Source organism: Miscanthus floridulus, chromosome 7 (assembly GCF_019320115.1).
Source record: "Miscanthus floridulus cultivar M001 chromosome 7, ASM1932011v1, whole genome shotgun sequence".
Classification (NCBI taxonomy): Eukaryota; Viridiplantae; Streptophyta; class Magnoliopsida; order Poales; family Poaceae; genus Miscanthus; species Miscanthus floridulus.
Genome location: NC_089586.1, coordinates 14,979,246 through 15,006,419, shown reverse-complemented (window position 1 = coordinate 15,006,419; position 27,174 = coordinate 14,979,246). Strand labels below are relative to the sequence as shown.

The 27,174-nt window shown below is 45.2% G+C and overlaps 1 protein-coding gene across 1 annotated transcript; it reads right to left on the bottom strand.

Moving 5' to 3' along the window:
- Positions 1 to 245: 245 nt before the first annotated feature.
- On the bottom strand, positions 246 to 4,266 carry LOC136462651 (ADP-ribosylation factor 1-like). Its single transcript, XM_066461719.1, has 7 exons — positions 3,899 to 4,266; positions 2,906 to 2,996; positions 2,076 to 2,191; positions 1,723 to 1,782; positions 1,558 to 1,623; positions 805 to 1,010; positions 246 to 615 (listed from the first exon to the last, which is right to left on the bottom strand). The coding sequence occupies exons 1-6, from the start codon at positions 3,953 to 3,955 to the stop codon at positions 816 to 818; spliced, it is 585 nt and encodes a 194-aa protein (XP_066317816.1). The 5' UTR covers positions 3,956 to 4,266; the 3' UTR covers positions 246 to 615; positions 805 to 815.
- Between the last annotated feature and the right edge of the window lie 22,908 nt (positions 4,267 to 27,174).

The window sequence follows — 27,174 nt, the reverse complement described above, 5'->3', positions numbered from 1 at the left end:
TCCCTTCCTTTTCTCTCCCCATGCCAAAAAGGAAACTTAGAATTAAACATATATTGTTAACAACCCAATCCACGAAAATGCTGTATCCATCATCTGGAAAATGGGATGTGTTTATCCTTCTATTCTTGGAGATTGTTTTTCTATACCACTGAAAATTCACACACGTGACACATCCATCCATTATATGCAACTGCTGGGCCCACGTTTCACTCAGACCTCAACGACATACAAGGAATTTCCGAAATTTCCAGCAGCACAGGAGAAAACAATTGCAATATATTCTTTAGTTGTGAGCACTCGACAAAGCTTGTAATCACCGGAATCACAGACTATCTCTTTTATTGTAAAGCAGTCAAACAACAAACAAAACAACCACGTGCGCCAGCTCTCAAGTATACACACAGGATCGGCATACATTCGTTCAACAATTTACAAACAATCTCAGGAGAAAAGTGTGCGAGTTCCTGCCGGATGAACTGGCTCATATGATACCAACACAAAGGAACTCCATCAGCGGGCAGCCACACCAAGGAATGCTTGCGCTGGAGCATATTCTTCTGGGCTTGCGGCGAATCATGGCAGGAGCCTTCTCAATTAGTTGAGGCATTGAGCTCACTGCACAAACAGAACATGCATTTTAGAATGGGTTGAAGCGCTGACATCGTACATTCTGAGAGAACTGAAAGAAGTTATGCCGGGCAAGCAAAGGAAAATGGTTCCTGAATGATCGAAGTTCATGTTCATCCCATATACTAATGCAAAGAGAAAAGGGGGTTCAATTGTGTGCTCAGAATGATACAGAACCTTCCACTGGATTAGATGGAAGGGCCAGCAACTGAAGTTGCATGACCCGATTCTTGCAACTGCTTCAGAGTGGACGCAAGCCAGTCGAGCCCGTCGTATAGGCCCTCACCACGGAGTGCGCAGGTCCCCTGTATATGCCATATTCTGTTCCTGAGATCATGCATCCCCAGTCCTTCGCTAACCTCATCCGTGCTCATCGCACCTCTCTGTGTGAGCAAGAGAAAGATATCAGTCTGAAAGCATCGCTCGATCGCTGCTCACTTGAACCTTCCATAATAAATCTGAAGTCATTAACAACATAGCAGTTCTAAACTTCCTGGTTATCAATTAGCCATACTGAATTTCAAAGAAATATTTTTGGTATTCTAAAAAGTTCCATGAGAGCACCAATAGTCTCAAGAGTTCCTACACAGGAAGGTCTTTACATTTGTCGTTTTTTTTAAGTATAAATGCTCTGATATCTTGGCATCTTGTTAATATGGACAGAGTAAATTTTGTTTCTGTAAGGTAAATTTATCCTACAGAAAGCTCATCTGTAATCAATAAAGAAGACATTGGATGCCTCATAACCATGCAAAATAATTTAATGTGGCACACAATATAAACTGAAATAATAAAAAAAAGAACATGTGATAACTACTCATTATAAGGAGGGTACTTCAAAACATAAATAATAAACAGCCACATGTGAATAAGGTCATAAAATATTACACAGGTAGCCCTTAGCGCCTCCAAACTCTTGGTTTAACTTACCAGATCCTGTTTGTTTGCGAATACCAAGATTATGCTGTTTGCCATCAAAGGGTCCTTGATAATGGTCTGGAAGGAGAAAAAGGATGCATAACATCGTATCATCAACAGACATAATCTAAGGGGCCAGTAAAGCTTGTACTGATGGAGGTCGTATGACTATCTTACCTGGAATTCTTGCCTCGCATCTCTAATCCTTTCTCTATCCAAAGAATCAACGACATAGATCTGCAACAAACCAAAAGCTGAAACACAAACTTAGCAAGAAGACTAAATGCCTTTCACTTATACTATTCTGCACACCAATTTACTAAGCTACCCATCCAAAAATTTCAAAATGTGCTTCGACTTGAGGGAATACATATAGGCTGTGATGTGGATATTAACTACAATTGAAGAAGAACAATGCACAAAGTTAACACCATATCAAGAGTTGAGAAAGACAAGAACGGCAAAAGTACCAAAGAGACATAATGGGAAGCTACTCATGTGTCTATAGACTTGCAAGTAATAGTTATTACCAGTGCATCAGAGTTACTCAGGTACATCTTCCACAGTGACCTGAGTTTTTCTTGCCCACCCACATCCCACACAGTGAATACCACATTCTTATACTGAACCTTCTCAACATTAAAACCTGCAGGAAGCATGAAAATTATGTTACCAGAGGTAGTCATTGGATGGAGAAATGAGGATAGCAACAAGGTCAATCCAGACTCGAGCATTATGTTATGCATGAAGTTTCTGTATAGCTCCATTTAATCATGTAAAGTTGTGTCAAGTAACATGATCTAGAAGAAATTGTTCATAACTGCAACTGCAATAACAAGGAAACTAAAATTCAAAATATGAAAAAAAAAATCATATTACAAGCCTGACTGAAAATGTCTACTCATCCGACGCGTTCAAGTTATATCATCAATACATTTCCCAGCTTCCAACTATTCAACTTCCACATTTATATCATCATGAATTTCCAAATCAAGATTGGAAGAAGAATGCTTTGAAGAAAGTCATTTTTTGAACCATCAGATGCAACATACACAAATGTTTCTGAATCGATACCAATTAAGATCAGATTATGCCTTTGAAGCACGCATTATCCCACTATTTGAACCAAATGTTGATGATCATGGTTTCCTATTGTTGCCTTCTTTTTTTATTCTGTACTCGGCAGACAAATCACACAAAGGGTTTCAGCAAAAAAAAAAGTTTTGGTTCGATATTTTATTTGGCAACACACAGAATAAACAAATAAGAGTATCAGTTTATAGAATAATAAAACTGCATGCATGCTGCAATCATTCAGCATTGGAGATAAATGGTAAGTATAATGATATGGGCCACGTACCGACTGTAGGGACTGTTGAAAGAACCTCTCCCATGTGCAGCCTGTACAGTATAGTTGTTTTACCAGCTGCATCGAGACCAAGCATCACAACCTTGAAGAGGGTAATGATACGATTAGTGACAGACTTAGATAAGCATTGATAAAAAAGACAAACTGGAACTGATGGAGGATGATAGGATGAATAAAGGAAGAGTATTTACTATAACCAGAGATGTTTCTCTTGTAAAAAAAATGACAAAGAAAAGTTGGCGGAGTGGTTAGTGTTAGTTGGCTTAAGGAGGATATCGAACATCTATATTTTTAGCTAGAATCACTAGAATGCTAGTTGGTAACTCATTTTTCATCTCAAAATCAGCTGGTTAGAAAGCAGTACCCAGTAGACCCATCTACAGCCAATTCCTTGATTGCTACCTCCATCCACTTGATCTCAAATTCGCAATTCACCACAAGGGTGATATAGTGTTATTTAAGAGAGAGAGAGAAGGACGATAGAGTGACCAAGCACTGAATTGGGAATTCAATAGGCTTCTGCATGGCACAAGTTAATAACTGAACTTAAAGAGCCCTGGAATCAACAGTATAATCCTAACTTAAAAGCCCTGGAATGATGATAAACCGTAACAATGGATCCCTGGTCACATACTCAGTAGTCACATGCCACTCCCAGTACAGAACCAAGATAGCTCTACCTCTAGCAACGGAACATCGCATCAGCAAGTAAGCCACGCCAACCCACACGCCCGAATCCTCGCGCAGTACCGGGCGGAAGCAACGTTCCTCACATTTCCAGACGAGCCGAGCCACTCGAGGAGCAGGCGGGCCTAAACCGTGCCCTTCTTTCAACCCAGAGAGAAACTAGAACACAAGCCTAGGAGTTGCCAGAACGAGCAGCCTACTTGAGCAAAGAGACGGGCGGAGCAAGCAACCGAATCGAATCGAAGGAAGGAACCGCAGGTAGAGGAGGGAGACGGGCAAGATGGTATCATTACGTACCCTCATCTCCCTGGTGGAGAAGAAGGAATCGAAGAGCCTGCGCAGGGCCTGCCCCATCTCTCCGCCGCACGCTCAACTCCTCCCTGCCTCCCTCCGGTCGGGTTCTTGGCCCTCCGCGGCGGGCTGCTGTTCTCCCTCCCCTTCTCCCCTGTCCCCCGGGATTCCGTCCCGTCGAGCTCAAGAGCAGCGGATCGCGGGAGGGAGCCTGCAGGCAGGGCAGGGCCGGCGCTGGACCAAGCGGGGCACGGTCCGGTCCAGTGGGTGGGTTGGGTCTTGGTCAGGTTTGGTCTGGCTCTGGCAGAGAGAGAGAGAGAGAAGGAAGAAGCAGTGGGTGGGTGGGTGTTCTTGCCTTCTTGGCAGGGTTTGGCAGTTTTGGTTTGTGGGGTTCGCCTGCTATCATGCCTCGCCGTCGCCGCCAGAACGAGAACACGACGCACGCGGGTAGAATTCTTTGCTTTGCTTTGCTGGGTGTCTTCGTGTTTGTGGAATTTTGATTTGAGACCGTTCAGCACGTACAATGCTCACATTCAGCCAACCATGTACTCGGTTCCAGGTGTCATAGGAAGAATTTATTTATTTGTCCTAGTTGTTTGAGGCTTTGAGGTACTACTATTGTGTACATGATCTTGGGAATTAGGGTAATCGTATATACTAACCATCGGCATATTCGCTGGTTGGTTTCTGGGCTAGTTTGGGCTGACTGGTGCTGGTTTATTGTGAGAGGAAAACACTATTGACTGGCTGGTTTGGGCTGGCTGAAACCAACAAGCGAACAGGCTGAATACTCGGTGCCAAATTAAGAGCACAGTCAATGGGAACATAGGTAATAGGTTTACATCAAACTTCTTTTAATTTGCTCGAGCCTACTCGGTCGTTTTCGTGGCGTTCAATTAAAACGATGTAATTATAAGTACCAAGATCTATTATAAATGCTATGACTATGATCATGAGTAAATGTAGCGTTTGCCCAGAAACCAGAGATTAAGAAGAAATTAGATAGACTTGCTACTATGATTGAGACGGTTCAAAACTAATAGCCTTTTTAGATCCGGTGGCGCTGTCGATGTGCGTGAGTGCGGGGCCTCCCGCATTGGTCATCTCTTTCGCCCCTATGCTGGAGGAGCTCGCCGTCTCACTCGTCGTGAGCCGGCCAATGAGAGCAGCAACATCTGAGTGTTTGCCTGCTACGACAGCTCCTCAGGAGGTTGAAGCACCAGTGGCGAACACCTGTTCCCCGACGACGGCTGTTCAGTGGACGATGGACTTGTCTCTGAGGTCGACAGTGCAGGGGTCGCCACAACTCACGCCACCACGAGCGGGAGCACCCGGCGTCGTAGATGGTTGCACCACACCCAGGGACGCGACGCCCACACCACGCGAAGCTGCCCGACGTCTCGCACGGTTCACTGAGAAGGTGCAGCTCGAGCGAATGTCGCCATTAATTGCTAGTTCACCTAGGCAGAAGGTGACAACCATAAGACAACCCCTGCCAAAACGGAGCAGACGGATTGCCGTTCAGCCGCTGGCGCACATTCCGACCTCCAAGCGGGGCGAGGTGCTCCTCATGCGGAGGATGAGCTTTGCACCGCCGGCAGCTTCAATCTCATCCGCGTCCAAGCGAGCTTACGACAACTTTTTCGCAAGGAACTTGACATCAAGCGAAGTGAAAGCACTGGACGCGATGTTCTCGGGGACCAATGCTACGACTAGTAGAAGACTCTTCTCGGATGACGGAGCATGATCGCGCTGCCAGTAGCGGAGGCGCCCAGCTCTGTGGGTTACTGCGCTGCTCTTAGTTCGGTTGTTTACTTTTATATAATATTGAAGTTTAAAACAGTCTGCTAGGAAGGTCCAGTCACAACTGTAAGACCTTCTAGGGCGCTCATTAGAAGCGTGTCGTGTGTATGGTTAAACTCTTCTTCTTAATTACAATAATACACAAATCTTTTATGTATTTGAGAGAAAAAAAACTAATTGCCTTTTTAGATTCTACTGGCCACTCCGTGCGTTGCTATGGATAAAGGATGTATCAAATTCGTCATCATGCTGTAATGGTAAACGTGGTTATATAAAGGTGTGATCAGATGTGTGTCTTTTCATATATATATTTTTTTTAAAAAGGACATCCCATAAAATTTCATTGGCATAAACAAAATTCCCTTGGCGGGGATTCAAATGGGGCATTAATTTATACTAGTATATTGTTCGTACTAACGTCACGGTGGCATTTTAGTGATGCAAGTAACAACCAAACGCTATTGATCATATAAATCAATCAAGCCAAAGCTGTAATCATAGGAGCTAATCTGGTCTTTGGGTAATTAATTGGTCATTCTGGCAAGAATCAAGAAAACCAAGCGCTGGCTTTTCATCCTCCACTGCTCCTTGAGTTCCACGGGATAAACACAATAAGTAGGTAGATTGTTATGACCGGTACGGTCTACAGGCGCAGACACCGTGGCTAGAAGCTCGGCTTAGTCGGCCCAGTTGGTTAGCAAATCCTAGAATCTAGGATACTTATCTCTTGAGTTTGTTACTTGATTAAGTTAGAGTTGAGTCGGTTAGAGATTTGCTTGTATAAGTATTGAACAATTATGATGGAATAGATTAGCTTGGGATTGAGTTTATCTCACCTTGGGCCCTCGGGCGTTACTGTTCACGGTCTCCCTGTTGCCACCGAGTTCCAGCCGGGCGCCGAGCATGGCGCCGCCAGTTCATCACCGGGGGTTCAAGCCCAGGCCTCTCACCTCCCACTCCTACGCCCTCCGATCCCTGAGCACCAACAATCTGGTATCAGAGACCATGGCCTCCTCTGGTGCTCCTGCCGGTGCCGCTATTGCTGCTACCACCACCACGCCGTCGTCATCCGTTCCTCTCGCCACGTCGGGCGCCCTTCCACCGCCTCCCGCACCACCGACCCTTGAAGACTCCCTGGCCACCTTGGCAAGCATGCAGCGGCAGATGGGAGAGATGTTCCAAGGCATGCAGTGGCAGATGGCGGAGATGTCTCTGCGCCTGGCGACGGTAGAGAGCCGTCCGGGTCCTTCGACGCCACCACGCCTACCGTATTCCACCATGCCGCTCCTACAATATGGCATGCCGGGTATGGGGGCTTTTCGGCGTCAGAGCCGGTCGTCTCAGAGATCCTGCCCTCGCCATCACTGTTGGGGTCCACGGCGCCGCTTCCAGCGCCCACGGCTGCTGGCGTCACCTCGCAGCCATCCCTGAAGGGGCTTCTGATTCAGTCGATCATGTTTCTGTCATCACCGTCGCCGGTCCCATCGCTGTCCTCCATCCTAAACGAGTCGATCTACTCTTCTGCTACGATGGTGCATGAACCACGCCATCACCCTGAGGAACATGGGGACAGCTAGGGCGTTCCTAGGTTCCATAAGTTGTCCTTCCCCACTTACGACGGCAAAGAAGACCCGCTCGGATGGCTCAACCGTTGCGAGTCCTTCTTCCGCGGCCAGCTTACCCATGAGGCGGACAAGGTTTGGCTCACATCCTTTCACATGACGGGATCTGCACAGCAATGGTATTATGTTTTGGAACGCGACTTCGGCCGCCCATCCTAGGACAACTTCCGTCTGCTCTGCCACCAACGTTTTGGGCCAGCGCTGTCCACCAACCATCTTGCCGACCTCGCTTGCCTACCGTTCGGTGCCTCCGTCGATGCTTACATGGAAGCCTTCCAGGCGCGCTTGGCGCACGCGGGACATCTGGCGCTGCTACAACAAGCACATCTGTTCACCGAGGACCTCCCTGAGTATATCCGAGTTGATGTGGAGCTCCATGACCCCTAGGATTTGCATCGCGCCATGCGCTTGGCTCGGGCTTATGAGCGTCGCCATGCATCAGCGTCCCTCGCGCTCCCAGCACCACCCAGTCATCCTCCTCGGCGCGCTCTGGCTGGACAGACCACCTTACCGTCAACAGGGGGCGCTATGCCATCAGCAGCAGCCTCGGCGTCCTCCCCAAGCCGCCCCTTCAAGCGTCTCACACCGGCAGAGATGGCAGATCGCCGCAAATTGGGCTTGTATTACAACTGTGATGAACCATATGTGTAGGGACACAAGTGTCCGCGTCTGTTTTACCTTGAAGTGACATATTATATTGTGGAGGAGCCAGAATCCGATGAGGATGAACAAACGTCAGACGTCAGCCAAGACAAACCCACCATATCATTATCGGCCATTGTAGGCATCAGGACTGAAGATACTATGCAGGTTTACGTCCAGGTCGGCAACGTGCAGTGTGTGGCATTGCTTGATTCGGGTTCTACTCACACATTCATCAATGGGGACATCGCACGTCGTGTTGGCATCCATTTTGAACCGTGCTCAGGTGTCAGAGTTACGGTCGCAAATAGTGACCGCGTTGCTTGCCAGGGGCTCACGCGCGACGTCGGCATACGCATTGTCGAAGAAGTCTTCTCAGTCGGCTGCTATACGATTCCATTGGACCGGTGGGACATGGTTCTCGGTGTCAACTTCTTGCGCACCCTCGGACCGATATTGTGGGATTTTGATGACTTGTGCATGGCATTCACCAAGGCCGGGCGGTGTGTGTTCTGGCGCGGTATCGGCTCAACCCGCTATGATGTGCAGTCCACTCGCCACCTCCATGCTCTCCATGACGCGGGCCGCAACACCGGGACAGCCTTGCTCGACAAGCTCCTTAACTCATTTGAAGATGTGTTCACCACGCCCGAAGGCTTGCCGCCCGCTCACGCCTGTGATCACCGCATTCATCTCGTGCCAAATGCGCTGCCAGTGGCCGTGCGACCTTACCGCTACCCACAACTATAGAAAGACGAACTGGAATCTCAGTGCGCCGCTATGCTACAAATGGGGGTAATCCATCCGAGTACCTCAGCGTTCTCTGCTCTTGTTTTACTTGTCAAAAAACATGATGGCTCCTGGAGGTTCTACGTGGATTACCGTGCCTTGAACAAGCTCACCATTAAAGACAAATTTCCAATTCCGGTGGTCGAAGAACTGCTCGATGAGCTTCACGGGGCCCGGTTTTTCTCCAAACTGGACTTACGTTCAGGGTACCATCAAGTGCGCATGCATGCTAATGACATTGAGAAGACTACTTTTTGGACTCATGAGGGTCACTTCGAGTTCTTAGTCATGCCCTTCGGGCTGTCCAATGCACCGGCGACATTCCAAAGTCTCATGAACACAGTGCTCTGGCCGTTCCTGCGTAAGTTTGTCCTAGTGTTTTTTTACGACATCTTGATCTATAGTCCCTCTTGGTCGACGCATCTGCAGCACATCAACGCCATCTTGACTGCACTGCGTGACCATCATCTGCGGTTGAAACGCTCCAAATGCGACTTCGCAACGACGTCGGTACATTACTTAGGACATGTCATCTCCACGGCTGGTGTTGCAATGGATCAGGAGAAGGTTGCAGCCATCGCTACCTGGCCTCAACCCAACAACGTGCTTGCACGCTAGGGGTTCCTCGGCCTCGCCGGGTACTATCGTCGGTTCATTAAAGATTATGGCTCGGTGGCTGCCCCGTTGACGGCGCTGCTCAAGAAGGAGGCTTTCCTATGGTCACCCGCAGCCACGGACGCATTCAACACCCTCAAGAAGACCCTGTCCAGTGCACCGGTTCTCCAACTTCCTGATTGGGACAAATCATTCATGGTCGATTGTGATGCATCCGGCTCTAGATTCGGCGCGGTACTCCATCAAGGCGCTGGTGCTCTGGCATTTTTCAGCAGACCCTTTGCAGCTCAGCACCACAAGTTAGCCGCATATGAGAGGGAACTCATCGGCCTTGTCCAAGCAGTTTGGCACTAGCGTTCGTATCTATGGGGCAGACAGTTTATTGTGCGCACAGATCATCATGCATTGAAGTTCTTGTTGGATCAATGGCTCTCGATAGTTCCCCAACATCAGTGGGTTAGTAAGCTCTTTGGGTTTGATTTCATGATTGAATATCGGCGGGGCACTCTCAATGTCGTTGCCGATGTGTTGTCTCGAAGGGAGGTGGACGATCTGCTACTTCATGCCATCATGGAGCCTTCCTTTTAGTTATTCGACGATCTACACCACGAACTGCAGCTGGATGATGACCTGCGTGCGCTGCGCGACTCCATTGTGGCGAACCGTGGTGAGCCCTAGCGTCTCGCTGATGGTCTCATCATGCGTGGTGCCCGCGTGTTTGTCCCGGTGACGTCCATGGTCCTCCCCGCTGTTCTCCAGTTAGCGCACGGTGCTGGCCATGAAGGCACACAGAAGACGCTGCAGCGGCTTCGTCGGGAGTTCATGATCGATCATGATCGTCGCCTTGTCCGGGACTTTGTGAGTTCTTGTTTCACATGTCAGCATAACAAAATAGAACATCTGCACCCGGTTGGTCTCCTTCAGCCTTTAGAGGTTCCCTCACAAGTTTGGTCTGATATCTCCATGGATTTTGTGGAGGGTGAAAGCTCTAGTTTGTTTTGGTTAATTGATGAAACCCTAAGTGCTAACCTAGTTTATCAAAGTGATTATGAGATAGGTAGCACTACTCCAAGTGATGAAGCAATGGCAAAGATCATGACAATGGTGATGGTCAAATGCTTAAACTTGGAAAAGAAGAAAGAGAAAACAAAAGGCTCAAGGCAAAGATAAAATTGTAGGAGCCATTTTATTTCGGTGATCAAGACACTTAGCGAGTGTGATCACATTTAGGATAGATAGCCGTACTATTAAGAGGAGTGAAACTCGTATCGAAATGCGATTATCAAAGTGCCACTAGATGCTCTAATTCATTGCATATGCATTTAGGATCTAGTGGAGTACTAACACCCTTGAAAATGTTTGTGAAAATATACTAACACATGTGCACATGGTGATACACTTGGTGGTTGGCACATCTAAGCAAGGGTGAAGAAGATAGAGTCGAAGAGCAGTTAGTCGTGCTAGTTACAGAGTGACCGGACATGTCCGGTATGATGACCGGACACGTCCGGTATTCGGCGGCAGACTCAGCGACTGGACACGTCCGGTCGCCACATCGGACACGTCCGGTATGAGTCAGAAAAAATAGTGTTCGATAGTTCTGTTGATCGAACGCTGGCAGCGTCCGGTCCGGTATGACCAGACGCATCTGGTCATGAGTGGATGCTTATTGTACTCGACCGGACACTAAGGCTCAACATCCGGTCAGTTTCTAACAGTCACGTCCGGTCGGCTCTGGTGGCTTACTAGACTCGACCGGACTCGGCGGTGCAGCGTTCGGTCAATTGAGTTTCTACATCCGGTGTGAGCGTCCGGTCGTCAACAAAATGAGCAGCAACGGCTAGGCTAGTTTGAATAGGACACATGGCAGTCTGGGAGCTATCGGACGTGTTCGGTATTCATGACCGGAGCGTCTAGTGCTGCGTCTGGTGCAGTGTGACCAGAGCGTCCGGTCGACGCGTAGTCAGCCCGTTTTTTGAGCCAACGGCTCTATTTGATGGGGGCTTCTATTTAAAGCCCCATGGCCGGCTCAAGCCACAACTCTTGCACATTTTCATTGACATAGCAACCATATGAGCTTAGCCAAAGCCCTCCCACTCATCTCCATCATTGATCCATCATCTTTATGAGATTGGGAGAGAATCCAAGTGCAATGCTTGAGTGATTGCATCTAGAGGCACTTGGTATTCATGTTGTGCTGTGGATTTCGCTTGTTACTCTTGGTGGTTGCCATCACCTAGATGGCTCGGTACAACGGTGGAGGATCAGCATGAGTTGGTGATTGTTCGTGGCCACCTTCGGTGATTGTGAGGGGAGTTGTACCTTCCCCGGTGGAGTGCCGAAAGGTAACTCTAGTAAGTTGCTTGTGTCATTGAGTTACCTCACTTGTGGGTAGGTTCTTGCGGTGTCCAATCATGTGGACAAGGTTTGTGAAACACCTCTTAGCCGCCGAACCACCAAGTGTTGGTCGACACAACGGGGACTAGCGTGTTGGCAAGCACGTGAACCTCGGGAGAAAAATTGGTTGTCTCTTGTCATTTGCATTCTCCCAGTGATTGGCTTAATCTTCATATTGTGATTGGTTCATCCCTCTACACGTCGGTATAATCATCTTACTCACTCATTTATATTCTTACAAACTAGTTGTGGCAAGCTCTTTAGTGTAATTAGATTGAGAGCTTGCTTTGATATTTAAGTTTGCTTAGTGGAGCTCTTTAGAGTAGAAAGTTTGAGAGCTCTTAGTGAGTAGTATCATAGCAAGTTGTGTGTCTAGCTATCATTGCAACTAGAATTTGTTGGATAGGTGGCTTGCAACTCTTGTAGAGCTAGAGCAAGTTTGCATTTCGATATTTGTCTTACTAATCAAATTGCGCTAGTTGATTTGTAGAATTTTAAATAGGCTATTCACCCCCCCCCCCTCTAGTCATATTAGGACCTTTCAAGTGGTATCAGAGCCGTGGTCACCGTTTGATTGAAGGCTTAACAACCTCGATGCCAAATTATGGCTCAAGTTATGTTCAACCATGTGGGGGGCAAACCACCGTTCTTTGTTGGCACATGCTATGGTTATTGGAAGAGAAAGATGAAGATGTATCTTGGTTCAATCAATGATCAAGTATGGGAAGTAACCAAGAATGACTATGCTATCATTGATCCTAATGATCCAACCAATCAAGATAAGATCAACAAGCAATGCAATACAATGGCTCTCAACACCATATACAATGCCATTGATTCCAAGGTGTTTGAGCAAATCAAAGATTGTGAAAGAGCAAATGAGGTGTGGAAGAGATTGGAGGAAACATATGAGGGCACACCGACGGTGAAGAGTGCCAAGTTGTATATCCTCAAGGATAAATTGACAAGCTTCAAGATGAAGGAAGATGAGAGCATTCCGGAGATGTTTCATCAATTGCAAGTCATTGTCAACGACTTGAAGGTATTGGGAGAAAAGATCAAGGATGATGATGTCTCCCATCGATTCTTGATGTGCTTACCTCCAAGATTTGAGATGTTAAGATTGCTCATCATAAGAGGAGGATTGAAGGACATTACCCCCAACCAAGTACTAGGTGATGTCATGACACAAGAGACATACCATGTGGAAAGGGAGGGAGATGACAAGGATGACAAGAAGGAAGAAGAGGACAAGAAGAAGAAGAAGAGTATAGCATTCAAGGCTAGCTCATCATCATCTAAGAACAAGGGCAAGTCCAAGAAAGAATCAAGTGACGATGATGATCTTAGTAACATTGATGATGAAGCCATGGCCCTATTTGTGCGCAAGATGGGCAAATTCATGAAGAAGAAGGGCAATGGTGCAAGAAAGAGAAGAGATCACACCAAGAGCAAAGAATATATGAGAAGATGCTACAATTGCAAGAGCCCCGATCATGTTGTAGCAAATTGTCCCTACAATAGTGATAATGATGAAGATGAAAAGAAGAAGCACAAGAAAGATAAGAATGAAAAGAAGGAGAAGGAGAAGAGAATGACCTTCCAAAAGAAGAAGAAGGGTGGAGGCTATGTAGTCACTTGGGATAGTGATGGCTCATCGGATAGTGATGACTCTAGTGATGATGGCAAGAAATCTATCAAGAAAGCACTAGCAAGTATCGCCATCAACAACAAGCCCTCCATCTTTGATACTCCATCGACATGTCTCATGGCAAAGCCTACCAAGGTAAAATATGATGAGAGTGATGATGATGAATGTGAAAGTGACTCTTGTAGGAATGAAAATGATGATGAGGAGGAGGATGAGGAGTATACCAAGGAGGAGCTCTTGGACATGTGTGAGCAAGTGCACGCTTGCAATGAGATGAAGAGAAAGGAGTGCAAAGAATTGCGCAAGAAAGTAAAATTTCTTGAGCAATCCTTTGATGAGCTAAATGCTACTCATGAGAGGCTAATGGAAGCCCATGAGAAGCTTGGCAAAGCTCACTCTAAGCTTGAAAAGGCTCACTCCTCTCTTATTAAGCAAGTCAAAGTGGAGAAAGCCAAGAAGGAGCAAGTGATCATATCATGTGATGTGGGACTAACATGTGATCTTATTGATGAATCTATTTCTGTTGCTCCCACTAACACTTCTTGTAGCAATATCACTTCTACTTCACCTTTGAGTGATGGTCTCACTTGTGAAACCTCACTAATGGTGGAAAATAAGACCCTCAAGAAGGAGGTGAATGAGCCCACTCGTGCCTTAAGCAATGCCTATGGTGGAGATATCTGCTTGCTAAAGTGCTTGGGTAGCCAAAGGTTTTCTCTCAACAAAGAGGGATTAGGCTATACCCCCAAGAAAGGCAAGGTGGCCTTTATCACTCCCAAAGTTAGCTTTGTGAAGGGCAATGGTCGATTTTCCAATAGATGCAAGCAAGTTGGGCATATAGAGCAAAATTGCAAGACTAACAAGAACAAGCTACCTAATGTATCCTCAATCAAATTTGATTCTTGTTACATGCTTTATAAGGGTGCGCGCGTCGGTCTATTGATCGGACGCTGGGTCACTCAGCGACCGGACGCTGATAGGTTGTGTCCGGTCAAACTGATGGGTCTGCACAATACCTAGGATATTGCACCAGACGCTGGTCTGTGTCCGGTCAAAGTGGACCGGACGCGTCCGGTCGAAGAAATACGCCTCGAGGAGCTTACTGGAAACGACCGGACGCTGAGGCTTCAGCGTCCGGTCAGTTTTGCCGGTGCGTCCGGTCAGTTTCGTAGCCGTTGGAATCTGACGAACAGTGTTTGAAGCAAGTGACGCGTGGCGTCCATTGGATGACCGGACGCTAAGTCCAAGGTTCGGTCAGTATGACCGGAGTGTCTGGTCTGAGCGCGTTTTGCCCAGTGAAGGGGTATAACGGCTCTATTTGATTAGGGCTCTATTTATAGCCCCATGGCCGGCTCAAGGGAACTCTCTTGCACATTTTCATTGACATAGCAACCTTGTGAGCTTAGCCAAAGCCCTCCCACTCATATCCATCATTATTCCATCATCATTGTGAGATTGGGAGAGAATCCAAGTGCTTTGCTTGAGTGATTGCATCTAGAGGCACTTGGTATTCATGTTGCGCTGTGGATTTCGCTTGTTTCTCTTAGTGGTTGCCACTACCTAGATGGTTGGAGCAGTTGTGAAGGATCGGCACGAGTTGGTGATTGTTCGTGGCTGCCTTCGGTAATTATGAGGGGAGTTGTACCTTCCCTGGTGGAGTGCCGAAAGGTAACTCTAGTAAATTGCTTGTGTCATTGAGTTACCTCACTTGTGGGTCGTTTCTTGCGGTGTCCTATCATGTGGACGAGGTTTGTGAAACACCTCTTAACCGCCGAACCACCAAGTGTTGGTCGACACAACGGGGACGTAGCATGTTGGCAAGCACGTGAACCTCGGGAGAAAATCGATTGTCTCTTGTCATTTGCATTCTCCCGGTGATTAGCATGATCTTCATCTTGTGATTGGTTCATCCCCTACACGGCGGTATAATCACCCTATTCAGTTATTTACATTCTTGCAAACTAGTTGATACAAGCTCTTTAGTGTAATTAGAATTGAGAGCTTGCTTTATTATTTACATTCATTTAGTTGAGCTCTTTAGAGTAGTAAGGTTGAGAGCTCTTAGTGAGTAGTTACATAGCAAGTTTGGGTGCCTAAGTAATCATTGCAACTAGAATTGTTGGATAGGTGGCTTGCAACCCTTGTAGAGCTAGAGCAAGTTTGCATTACGTCTTTTGTCATACTAATCAAATTGCTCTAGTTGATTTGTAGATTTTTAAATAGGCTATTCACCCCCCTCTAGCCATACTAGGACCTTTCAAGTGGTATCAGAGCCATGGTCACCGTTTGATTAAAGGCTTAACAACCTCAGTGTCAAATTATGGCTCAAGTTGTGTTCAACCATGTGGGGGGCAAACCACCGTTCTTTGCCGGCACATGCTATGGTTATTGGAAGAGAAAGATGAGGATGTATCTTGGTTCAATCAATGATCAAGTGTGGGAAGTGACCGAGAATGACTATGCTATCATTGATCCCGATGATCCAACCAATCAAGATAAGATCAACAAGCAATGCAATACAATGGCTCTCAACACCATATACAATGCCATTGATTCCAAGGTGTTTGAGCAAATCAAGGATTGTGATAGAGCAAATGAGGTGTGGAAGAGATTGGAGGAAACATATGAGGGCACACCGGCGATGAAGAGTGCCAAGTTGTATATCCTCAAGGATAAATTGACAAGTTTCAAGATGAAGGATGATGAGAGCATTCTGGAGATGTTTCATCGATTGCAAGTCATTGTCAACGACTTGAAGGTATTGGGAGAGAAGATCAAGGATGATGATGTCTCCCATCGATTCTTGATGTGCTTATCTCCAAGATTTGAGATGTTAAGATTGCTCATCATAAGAGGAGGATTGAAGGACATTACCCCCAACCAAGTACTAGGTGATGTCATGACACAAGAGACATACCGTGTGGAAAAGGAGGGGGATGACAAGGATGACAAGAAGGAAGAAGAGGACAAGAAGAAGAAGAAGAGTATAGCACTCAAGGCTAGCTCATCATCATACAAAAACAAGGGCATGTCCAAGAAAGAATCTAGTGATGATGAAGATCTAAGTGATATTGATGATGAGGCTATGGCTCTCTTTGTGCGCAAGATGGGCAAGTTCATGAAGAAGAAGGGCTATGGTGCAAGAAAGAAAAGAGATCACACCAATAAGAAAGAGTATGTGAGAAGATGCTACAATTGCAAGAGCCCCGATCATGTAGTAGCAAATTGTCCATACAATAGTGACAATGATGAGGATGAGAAGAAGAAGCACAAGGAGGATAAGAAAGAAAAGAAGGAAAAGAAGGAGAAGAGAATGACCTTCCAAAAGAAGAAGAAGGGTGGAGGCTATGTAGTCACTTGGGATAGTGATGGCTCATCGGATAGTGATGACTCTAGTGATGATGGCAAGAAGTCTATCAAGAGAGCACTAGCAAGCATCGCCATCAATGACAAGCCCTCCATCTTCGATACTCCATCAACATGCCTCATGGCAAAGCCTACCAAGGTAAAATATGATGAGAGTGATGATGATGAATGTGAAAGTGACTCTTGTAGGAATGAAAATAATGATGATGATGATGATGAGGAGTACTCCAAGGAGGAGCTCTTGGACATGTGTGAGCAAGTGCATGCTTGCAATGAGATGAAGAGAAAGGAGTGCAAAGAATTGCGCAAGAAAGTAAAATTTCTTGAGCAATCCTTTGATGAGCTCAATGCCACTCATGAGGGGCTAGTGGATGCCCATGAGAAGCTTGGCAAAGCTCACTTTAAGCTTGAAAAGGCTCACTCCTCTCTCATTGAGCAAGTCAAGAAGGAGGAAGCCAAGAAGGAGCAAGTGATAGTAACATGTGATGTGGGACTAACATGTGATCTTATTAATGAATCTTTTCATGAATCCATTATTGTTGCTCCCACTAACACTTCTTGTAGCACAACCATTACCACTCCACCTATGAATGATACATCACTAATGGTGGAAAATGAAACCCTCAAGAAGGAGGTGAATGAGCTCACTCGTGCCTTAGGCAATGCCTATGGTGGAGATGCCCGCTTGCTAAAGTGCTTGGGTAGCCAAAGGTTTTCTCTCAACAAAGAGGAATTAGGCTATACCCCCAAGAAAGGCAAGGCAACCTTTGTCACTCCCAAAACTAGCTTTGTGAAGGGCAATGGTCGGTTTTGCAATAGATGCAAGCAAGTTGGGCATATAGAGCAAAATTGCAAGACTAACAAGAACAAGCTACCTAATGTATCCTCAATCAAATTTGATTCTTGTTACATGCTTTATAAGGGTGCCAATGGTGTGAAGGCTAAGTTCATTGGTACACCAATTGTGGGCCCAAAGAAGAAGGCTATTTAGGTACCAAAGACCTTGGTGACTAACCTACAAGGACCCAAGTAAGTTTGGGTACCTAAAAAGAATTGATCTTCTTTTGTAGGTAAATTATAAAGCCGGAGGAAGGCATTGGGTGCTTGATAGTGGGTGCACACAACACATGACCGGTGATTCAAGAATGTTCAATTCAATCAATGAAAGCAAGAGCAATGGGATTGATAGTATCACATTTGGTGACAATGGCAAAGGCAAGGTCAAAGGGCTTGGTAAGATTGCAATATCCAATGACTTGAGCATTTCCAATGTGCTACTAGTAGAGAGGTTGAACTTCAACTTATTGTCGGTAGCTCAATTGTGTGATCTTGGATTCAAGTGCATATTTGGTGTGGATGATGTAGAGATCATAAGTGTAGATGGCTCTAACTTGATATTCAAAGGATTTAGATATGAGAATCTATACTTAGTTGATTTCAATGCTAGAAAAGCTCAATTGTCAACATGTTTAATCACTAAGTCTAGCATGGGTTGGTTATGGCATAGAAGGCTTGGTCATGTTGGAATGAAACAATTGAACAAATTGATTAAGCATGACTTAGTTAGAGGCTTGAAAGATGTCACATTTGAGAAGGATAAGCTATGTAGTGCATGTCAAGCCAGAAAGCAAGTTGGTAATACACATCAAAAGAAGAGCATAATGAGCACATCTAAGGCATTTGAGTTGATGCACATGGACTTGTTTGGACCAACCACATACACTAGCATTGGTGGAAACAAATATGGATTTGTGATTGTGGATGATTTCACTAGATACACATGGGTGTTCTTTCTTGTTGATAAGGGTGATGTGTTTGCAACATTCAAATCATTTGTCAAAGGCATTCACAATGAGTTTGAAACCACAATCAAGAAAGTTAGAAGTGACAATGGTAGTGAATTCAAGAACACTAGATTTGATGAGTTGTGTGATGAATTTGGAATTAGACATCAATTCTCGGCCAAGTATACTCCTCAATCAAATGGGCTAGTTGAAAGAAAGAATAGAACCTTGATTGATATGGCAAGATCAATGTTGAGTGAGTACAATGTGAGTCATTCATTTTGGGCCGAAGCAATCAACACGGCTTGCTACTATAGCAACTGACTCTATTGTCACCCCATGATGGAGAAGACACCTTATGAGCTATTGAATGGAAGAAAGCCCAACATAGCATACTTTCGGGTTTTTGGTTGTAAATGCTATATATTTCAGAAAGACACTAGATTGAGCAAGTTTGAAAAGAAATGTGATGAAGGTTTCTTGCTTGGTTACTCCACTACTAGCAAGGCTTATAGAGTTTGGAATTTGGCTAGTGGTACTCTTGAGGAGGTTCATGATGTGGAGTTTGATGAAACAAATGGTTCCCAAGAGGAAGATGGGAATCTAGATGATGTAAGAGGCATTCAATTGGTCAATGCAATGAAGAACATGGACATTGGTGAGTTAAGGCCTAGAGAGGTGATTAATGTTGAAGATGACAAGAATCAAGTGCTCTCTAACTCAAATGTGCAAGCTAGTGGTTCTCATGATCAAATTTAAGCAAGCACTAGTGATGGCAATGTGCAAGATCAACAAATGGCTAGTTCATCATCTCAACCAAGTGATCAATCAAATGCTAGCAATCAAGTGCAAGTGCTTCAACCAACCAATGTTGCAAGAGATCATCCATTGGACACTATCATTGGTGATATTTCAAGAGGTGTGCAAACAAGATCAAGATTGGCTTCATTTTGTGAGCATTTCTCATTTGTGTCATCCATTGAACCTAAAAAGATAGATGAAGCTTTGAGGGATGTTGATTGGATCAATGCTATGCATGAAGAGCTAAACAACTTCACAAGAAACCAAGTATGGGATTTAGTTGAGAGGCCTAAGGATCATAATGTGATTGGAACCAAGTGGGTCTTTCGGAACAAGCAAGATCAAGATGGGATAGTAATAAGGAACAAAGCAAGATTAGTGGCTCAAGGTTACACTCAAGTTGAAGGTCTTGACTTTGAAGAAACATATACCCCTGTTGCAAGATTGGAAGCAATTAGGATCTTGCTAGCTTATGCTTGTGCCCAAAATATCAAGTTGTATCAAATGGATGTGAAAAGTGCATTTCTCAATGGGTACATCAATGAGCTTGTGTATGTTGAGCAACCTCCCGGTTTTGAAGATGAGAAGAAACCCAACCATGTCTACAAGTTGAGAAAGGCTTTGTATGGATTGAAGCAAGCACCTAGAGCATGGTATGAGAGATTGAGGGATTTCCTACTCTCTAAGGGATTCAAGATGGGAAAGGTTGACACCACTCTCTTCACCAAGAAGCTTGGGAATGACTTGTTCATAATGCAAATCTATGTTGACGATATCATCTTTGGGTCAACAAATCAAGAATTTTGTGAGGAGTTTGGCAAGATGATGGCAAGTGAGTTTGAGATGTCTATGATTGGAGAGCTTAGTTACTTCCTTGGTCTTCAAATCAAGCAAATGAAGAATGGCACATTTGTGAGTCAAGGCAAGTATATCAAGGACATGCTCAAGAAGTTTGGAATAGATGATAGTAAAGCTATTAGTACACCAATGGGGACAAATGGAAGCTTGGATAGTGATACTAGTGGCAACATGGTGGATCAAAAGATGTATCGGTCTATGATTGGAAGTCTACTCTATGTGACCGCATCAAGGCCAGATGTGATGTTTAGTGTATGCATGTGTGCTAGATTTCAAGCCTCACCAAGAGAAAGTTATTTGAAGGCAACTAAGAGAATATTGAGATACTTGAAGCATACACAACATGTTAGATTATGGTATCCCAAAGGAGCAAGATTTGAGTTGATTGGATATTCGGATTCCGATTATGCGGGATGCAAAGTTGAGAGAAAGAGCACATCGGGCATATGTCAACTATTGGGAAGATCACTTGTATCTTGGTCATCAAAGAAGTAAAATAGTGTAGCACTTTCAACCGTCGAAGCGGAGTACATTTTGGCCGGTAGTTGTTGTGCTCAATTACTTTGGATGAAGGCTACCTTGAGTGACTTTGGAATCAAGTTCAAGCAAGTGCCATTGCTATGTGACAATGAAAGTGCCGTAAAGCTCACCAACAACCCGGTTCAACACTCAAGAATAAAGCATATTGATGTTCGCCATCATTTCATAAGAGATCACCAACAAAAAGGAAACATTTGCATAGAGAGTGTGGGCACCGAAGATCAACTTGCCGACATATTCACCAAACCACTTGATGAGAAGAGGTTTTGCAAGCTAAGGAATGAATTGAACATACTTGACTTCTCCAATATGTGTTGATGCACCCCCATTATATGACATGCCTCTCCTTCGAGCAAAGCAAGGTAAAGTTGATTGACATGTCATCCATCCATTGCTAAGGACTTGTTTAGTGCATCTAGTCATTCCTAACATATACTAGGCTCATTCATGAAAATCAAATGAATTTGATGCTTGTATGGTACCACTATTGCTTGTATGCTTGAAATGATCTAGTGGTAGCATATGCCATGTTTGTGGGCTTGTAAACCTAGTGTTTGATTTAGAAAATGAGCTATAAGTGTTTAACTCAACATGGTACAAGATAACCCTTATTTGGAGGTGTGAAGAAGCTTGTCCTTGGATCAAACCGAGTTAAATATCTTTTGCATGTAATCTAGATTGAACCAAATTGGGAAAATGATCCTTATTTCACATGGTTTCACCCTAACCTATCCATAATTTGAGCTCACCTTTTGTACTAATTGTTGACAAAGGGGGAGAGAAACAAAGATATGAGTGATAGAGGAGAAATAGTGTACAAAGATAGTGAAACAAAGGGGGAGAGATAATATATGACAAAAGAAGGGGATCAATTCAAATTTTTGAGCATACAAATAGGGGGAGCAAGCTCATAAACTTGAATGGTGCATTTGAATGAGCATTACATATGTTTGCTTGCATGGCATAAGTTTTAATTTCAAATATCCATGCCTGTGTGGTGTATGCTAGTTGTAGGTTTGAATGTTGAAATGAAAAACTAGAATGCATAGGCTAAGTAACTAGACTTATGTTCATTCTATGGAAACTAGACCCTTGCATGTAATGGTGATCTCACGGGGTATTCTAGTTCTTGTATATGTCTAGTTACTAATGGTGCTAAGGATGGTATATTGGTGCACTCCGATTGGTATCACGCTTCAAAGGTCCATCTCTTATACCTTAGCATCATTTGGTAGAAATTGACTCATATATTTCCTATCTAATCATATGTGCAAAGCTTCAATCCAAACTCTTAGCACATATGTAGGGGGAGCAATTGCTACCATTTGGGGTTCATGAAACTTGTCCATATCCTTTTACACATGGTAAATATGCTTGGACAAGTAACATGGATTCAATTGAATTTTAATTCATATCTTTGTATAAGGGTTGTCATCAATTACCAAAAAGGAGGAGATTGAAAGCTCTAGTTTGGTTTTGGTGAATTGATGAAACCCTAAGTGCTAACCTAGTTTATCAAGTGATCATGATATAGGTAGCACACTCCAAGTGGTGAAGCAAATGAAGATCATAACATGATGATGGTGATGCCATGGTGATGATCAAGTGCTCAGACTTGGAAAGAAGAAAGAGAAAAACAAAAGGCTCAAGGCAAAGGTATAAATTGTAGGAGCCATTTTGTTTTGGTGATCAAGACACTTAGAGAGTGTGATCACATTTAGGTTTGATAGCCATACTATTAAGAGGGGTGAAACTCGTATCGGAATGCGGTTATCAAAGTGCCACTAGAAGCTCTAACTCAGTGCATATGCATTTAGGATCTAGTGGAGTGCTAACACCCTTGAAAATGTTTGTGAAAATACGCTAACACATGTGCACAAGGTGATACACTTGGTGGTTGGCACATTTGATCAAGGGTGGCGAAGTTTAGGTGCAAGGGTAAGAAACTCCACCGGCGGAGTGTTCGCCCGTAGAGTGCGGACAGTCCGATGGTGCCACCGGCGCCCTAGATAGAAAAGTTGGAGGTCACCGCAAGTGACCGGATGCTGGCCTCGGCTGGACCGGTGCGTCCGGTCAGTGGTAGCAGAGGGTGTGCGCGTCGGTCTATTGACCGAACGCTGGGTCACTCAGCGACCGGACGCTGATAGGCTGCGTCCGGTCAAACTGACGGGTCTGCACAATACCTAGGATATTGCACCGGACGCTAGTCTATGTCCAGTCAAAGTGGACTGGACGCGTTCGGTCGAAGAAATACGCCTCGAGGAGCTTACTGGAAACGACCGGACGCTGAGGTTTCAGCGTCCGATTAGTTTTGCCGGTGCGTCCGGTCAGTTTCGTAGCCGTTGGAATCTAACGAACAGTGTTTGAAGCAAGTGACGCGTGGCGTCCATTGGGCGACCGGACGCTGAGTCCAGGGTCCGGTCAGAGCGTGTTTTGCCCGGTGAAGGGGTATAACGGCTCTATTTGATTGGGGCTCTATTTATAGCCCCATGGCTGGCTCAAGGGAACTCTCTTGCACATTTTCATTGACATAGCAACCTTGTGAGCTTAGCCAAAGCCCTCCCACTCATATCCATCATTGATCCATCATAATTGTGAGATTGGGAGAGAATCCAAGTGCATTGCTTGAGTGATTGCATCTAGAGACACTTGGTATTCGTGTTGCGCTATGGATTTCGCTTGTTTCTCTTGGTGGTTGCCACCACCTAGACGGTTGGAGCAGCTGTGAAGGATCGGCACGAGTTGGTGATTGTTCGTGGCCGCCTTCGGTAATTGTGAGGGGAGTTGTACCTTTCCCGGCGGAGTGCTGAAAGGTAACTCTAGTAAATTGCTCGTGTCATTGAGTTACCTCACTTGTGGGTCAGTTCTTGCGGTGTCCTATCTTGTGGATGAGGTTTGTGAAACACCTCTTAACCGCCGAACCACCAAGTGTTGGTCAACACAATGGGGACGTAGCGTGTTGGCAAGCACGTGAACCTCGGGAGAAAATCGATTGTTTCTTGTCATTTGCATTCTCCCGGTGATTGGCATGATCTTCATCTTGTGATTGGTTCATCCCCTACACGGCGGTATAATCACCCTACTCACTTATTTACATTCTTGTAAACTAGTTGATACAAGCTCTTTAGTGTAATTAGAATTGAGAGCTTGCTTTATTATTTACATTCATTTAGTTGAGCTCTTTAGAGTAGTAAGGTTGAGAGCTCTTAGTGAGTAGTTACATAGCAAGTTTGGGTGCCTAAGTAATCATTGCAACTAGAATTGTTGGATAGGTGGCTTGCAACCCTTGTAGAGCTAGAGCAAGTTTGCATTACGCCTTTTGTCATACTAATCAAATTGCTCTAGTTGATTTGTAGATTTTTAAATAGGCTATTCACCCCCCCTCTAGCCATACTAGGACCTTTCAGTGTTGCGCTACGGATTTTGCTTGTTACTCTTGGTGGTTGCCACCACCTAGACGGCTCGGTACAGCGGTGGAGGATCGGCACGAGTTGGTGATTGTTCGTGGCCGCCTTCGGTGATTGTGAGGGGAGTTGTACCTTCCCCAGCGGAGCGCCGAAAGGTAACTCTAGTAAGTTGCTCGTGTCATTGAGTTACCTCACTTGTGGGTAGGTTCTTGCGGTGTCCAATCGTGTGGACGAGGTTTGTGAAACACCTCTTAGCCGCCGAACCACCAAGTGTTGGTCGACACAACGGGGACTAGCGTGTTGGCAAGCACGTGAACCTTGGGAGAAAAATCAGTTGTCTCTTGTCATTTGCATTCTCCCAGTGATTGGCTTAATCTTCATATTGTGATTGGTTCATCCCTCTACACGTCGGTATAATCATCTTACTCACTCATTTATATTCTTGCAAACTAGTTGTGGCAAGCTCTTTAGTGTAATTAGATTGAGAGTTTGCTTTGCTATTTAAGTTTGCTTAGTGGAGCTCTTTAGAGTAGAAAGTTTGAGAGCTCTTAGTGAGTAATATCATAGCAAGTTGTGTGTCTAGCTATCATTGCAACTAGAATTGTTGGATAGGTGGCTTGCAACCCTTGTAGAGCTAGAGCAAGTTTGCATTTCGCTATTTGTCTTACTAATCAAATTGCTCTAGTTGATTTGTAGAATTTTAAATAGGCTATTCACCCCCCCTCTAGCCATATTAGAACCTTTCAGAGGGGCTTCCACGTGTACATGGGAAGAGTGTGATTCTAATGGTGGTTGATAGATTTTCCAAGCAGGCGCATTTTCTTCCGCTGAGTCACCCATACATCACAGCTTCTGTCACCGAGATCTTCTTTGAGGGCGTCGTCAGACTTCATGGTTTCCCGGCATCCATTGTTAGTGATCGTGATCTAGTGTTTACGGGGCATGTTTGGCGCGATCTCTTCAAGCTCACTGGGGTCAAGCTCAAGATGAGCACAACTTTTCATCCTCAAACCGATGGACAGTCCGAGGTGGTCAATCGCACAATTGCTATGTATTTGAGGTGTCTCACTGGCGATCGTCCTCATTCTTGGCTTCAGTGGCTTCCTTGGGCAGAATATTGTTACAACACTTCATTCCACTCCTCCCTAAGGACGATGCCATTTGAGGTGGTGTATGGCCGGCCTCCACCGCCTCTGTTGTCTTACGCTGTCGGCATGGCACGAACAGACAAGGTGGACAAGCTTCTCTGCAATCGTGACGCGTTTCTTGCCGATGTTCGTGATCGGCTGCTGCAAGCCCAGGAATACGCCAAACGGCATCATGATGCTCACCACCGCCCTCTTCAGTTTGACATTGACGATTGGGTTCTCCTGCGCCTTCTTCATTGGCCGACGTAATCTTTGGTGCCGGGCTCCCGTGGCAAGCTTAGTCCATGATTTGCTGGTCCGTTTCAGGTAATTGAGCGCATTGGCGAAGTGGCATATCGTCTGCGTCTTCTAGAGGGAGCTCAGATTCATGATGTGTTCCATGTTGGGGTTCTCAAGCCGTTTCAGGGAACTCTGCCCTCCACTACACTGGCGCTTCCTCCTCTTCGTCATGGCCGAGTGCTTCATCGTCCTGCACGCGTGCTTCATTCTCAGTTGAGGCGCGGTGTGTGGCATACTGGCATGTGTTGGTTCAGTGGGAGAACTTGCTGGAAGATGACGCCACTTGTGAACCCATGGATGAGTTTCGTGCTCTCTTTCCTTCGTTTCAGCTCGAGGACGAGCTGTTTTCGAAGGAGGGGAGAGATGTTATGACCGATACGGTCTACAGGCGCAGACACCGTGGCTAGGAGCCCGGCTTAGTCAGCCCAGTTGGTTAGCAAGTCCTAGAATCTAGGATACTTATCTCTTGAGTTTGTTACATGATTAAGTCAGAGTTGAGTTGGTTAGAGATTTGCTTGTATAAGTATTGAACAATTATGATGGAATAGATTAGCCTATGATTGAGTTTATCTCACCTTGGTCCCTCGGACGTTACTGTTCACGATCTCCTAGTTGCCACCGAGTTCCAGTCGGGCGCCGAGCACGGCGTCGCCAGTTCATTGCCGGGGGTTCAAGCCCAGGCCTCTCACCTCCCACTCCTACGCCCTCTGATCCCTGAGCACCAACACAGATACTAAAAATAATAAATAACCCTATATCCGAAAATAAGAAAGCATCGAGCATTTCTGTTTCTCAATCAATGGAAGGCACTGCACAACTACATCAATCTACTTGCCCCACAGTAATTTCAGAAGGAAACAAACTGCGTGTTCGGCTGGCCGGCTTCGGCTGGCTGGCTGGCTTTTTTTCCTAGCCGGAGCAGTATTTTTCTATCATAAAATTCCAGCATAAACAGTGTTTTCTGGCTGCTACAGTAGAAAATTAATACCAGCCGAACATCAATCTACAGGTAAGCTCTAACTTATATCTTTCAGGAGCTGCCTTCATAATATTTATGATGCACACATCTGAAAAAGTTTTTAGATGCATTCTATACTGACCATCCGATATGTATGGAAGTCATTCTTCCTCCTGCAGCAGCTACGTCCTGCGATGTGATGGTGGCAGGATCGTGCCACCAGCCCAGGAGAGTGATCCTATCTGACCTCCCTGACTTGCCTGCACTGCAGAGTGATTGATCAATTCTATGCACAAGTACCATGTGGCAACCATTCGTGTTCGCTATATACTGTATTTTTCAGATTGAAAGAGAAACCTTGTATGTCAGTTCATCTATGAGATTGTTGTAGTATTCCAAGCCTTTTGGGTTATTCTTTCCTCTTCCATCTACGTAACAACATCACAATTTTTTTAAGAAAACTTACTACTGTCATTTTACCTACCTGGAATCTGCCTTCGCCAAGCAATGGAGAATCTGTAAGCATCTAAACCCATCTCATGCATAAACTTCACATCTTCCTGACAAGAAAAGATTTTTGTTACTTTCCTTTAAGATTATGCCGGTACTCCTCAGACCTTGT

What these genes read in the sequence shown, in the direction of transcription:
- LOC136462651 (XM_066461719.1), bottom strand. Translation starts at nt 3,955, where the DNA reads ATGGGGCAGGCCCTGCGCAGGCTCTTCGATTCCTTCTTCTCCACCAGG. An exon ending in TTCAACAGTCCCTACAGTCG is followed by an intron (nt 2,192 to 2,905) that starts GTACGTGGCCCA and finishes TGCTTCCTGCAG; the next exon opens with GTTTTAATGTTGAGAAGGTT. An exon ending in TGAGTAACTCTGATGCACTG is followed by an intron (nt 1,783 to 2,075) that starts GTAATAACTATT and finishes GGTTTGTTGCAG; the next exon opens with ATCTATGTCGTTGATTCTTT.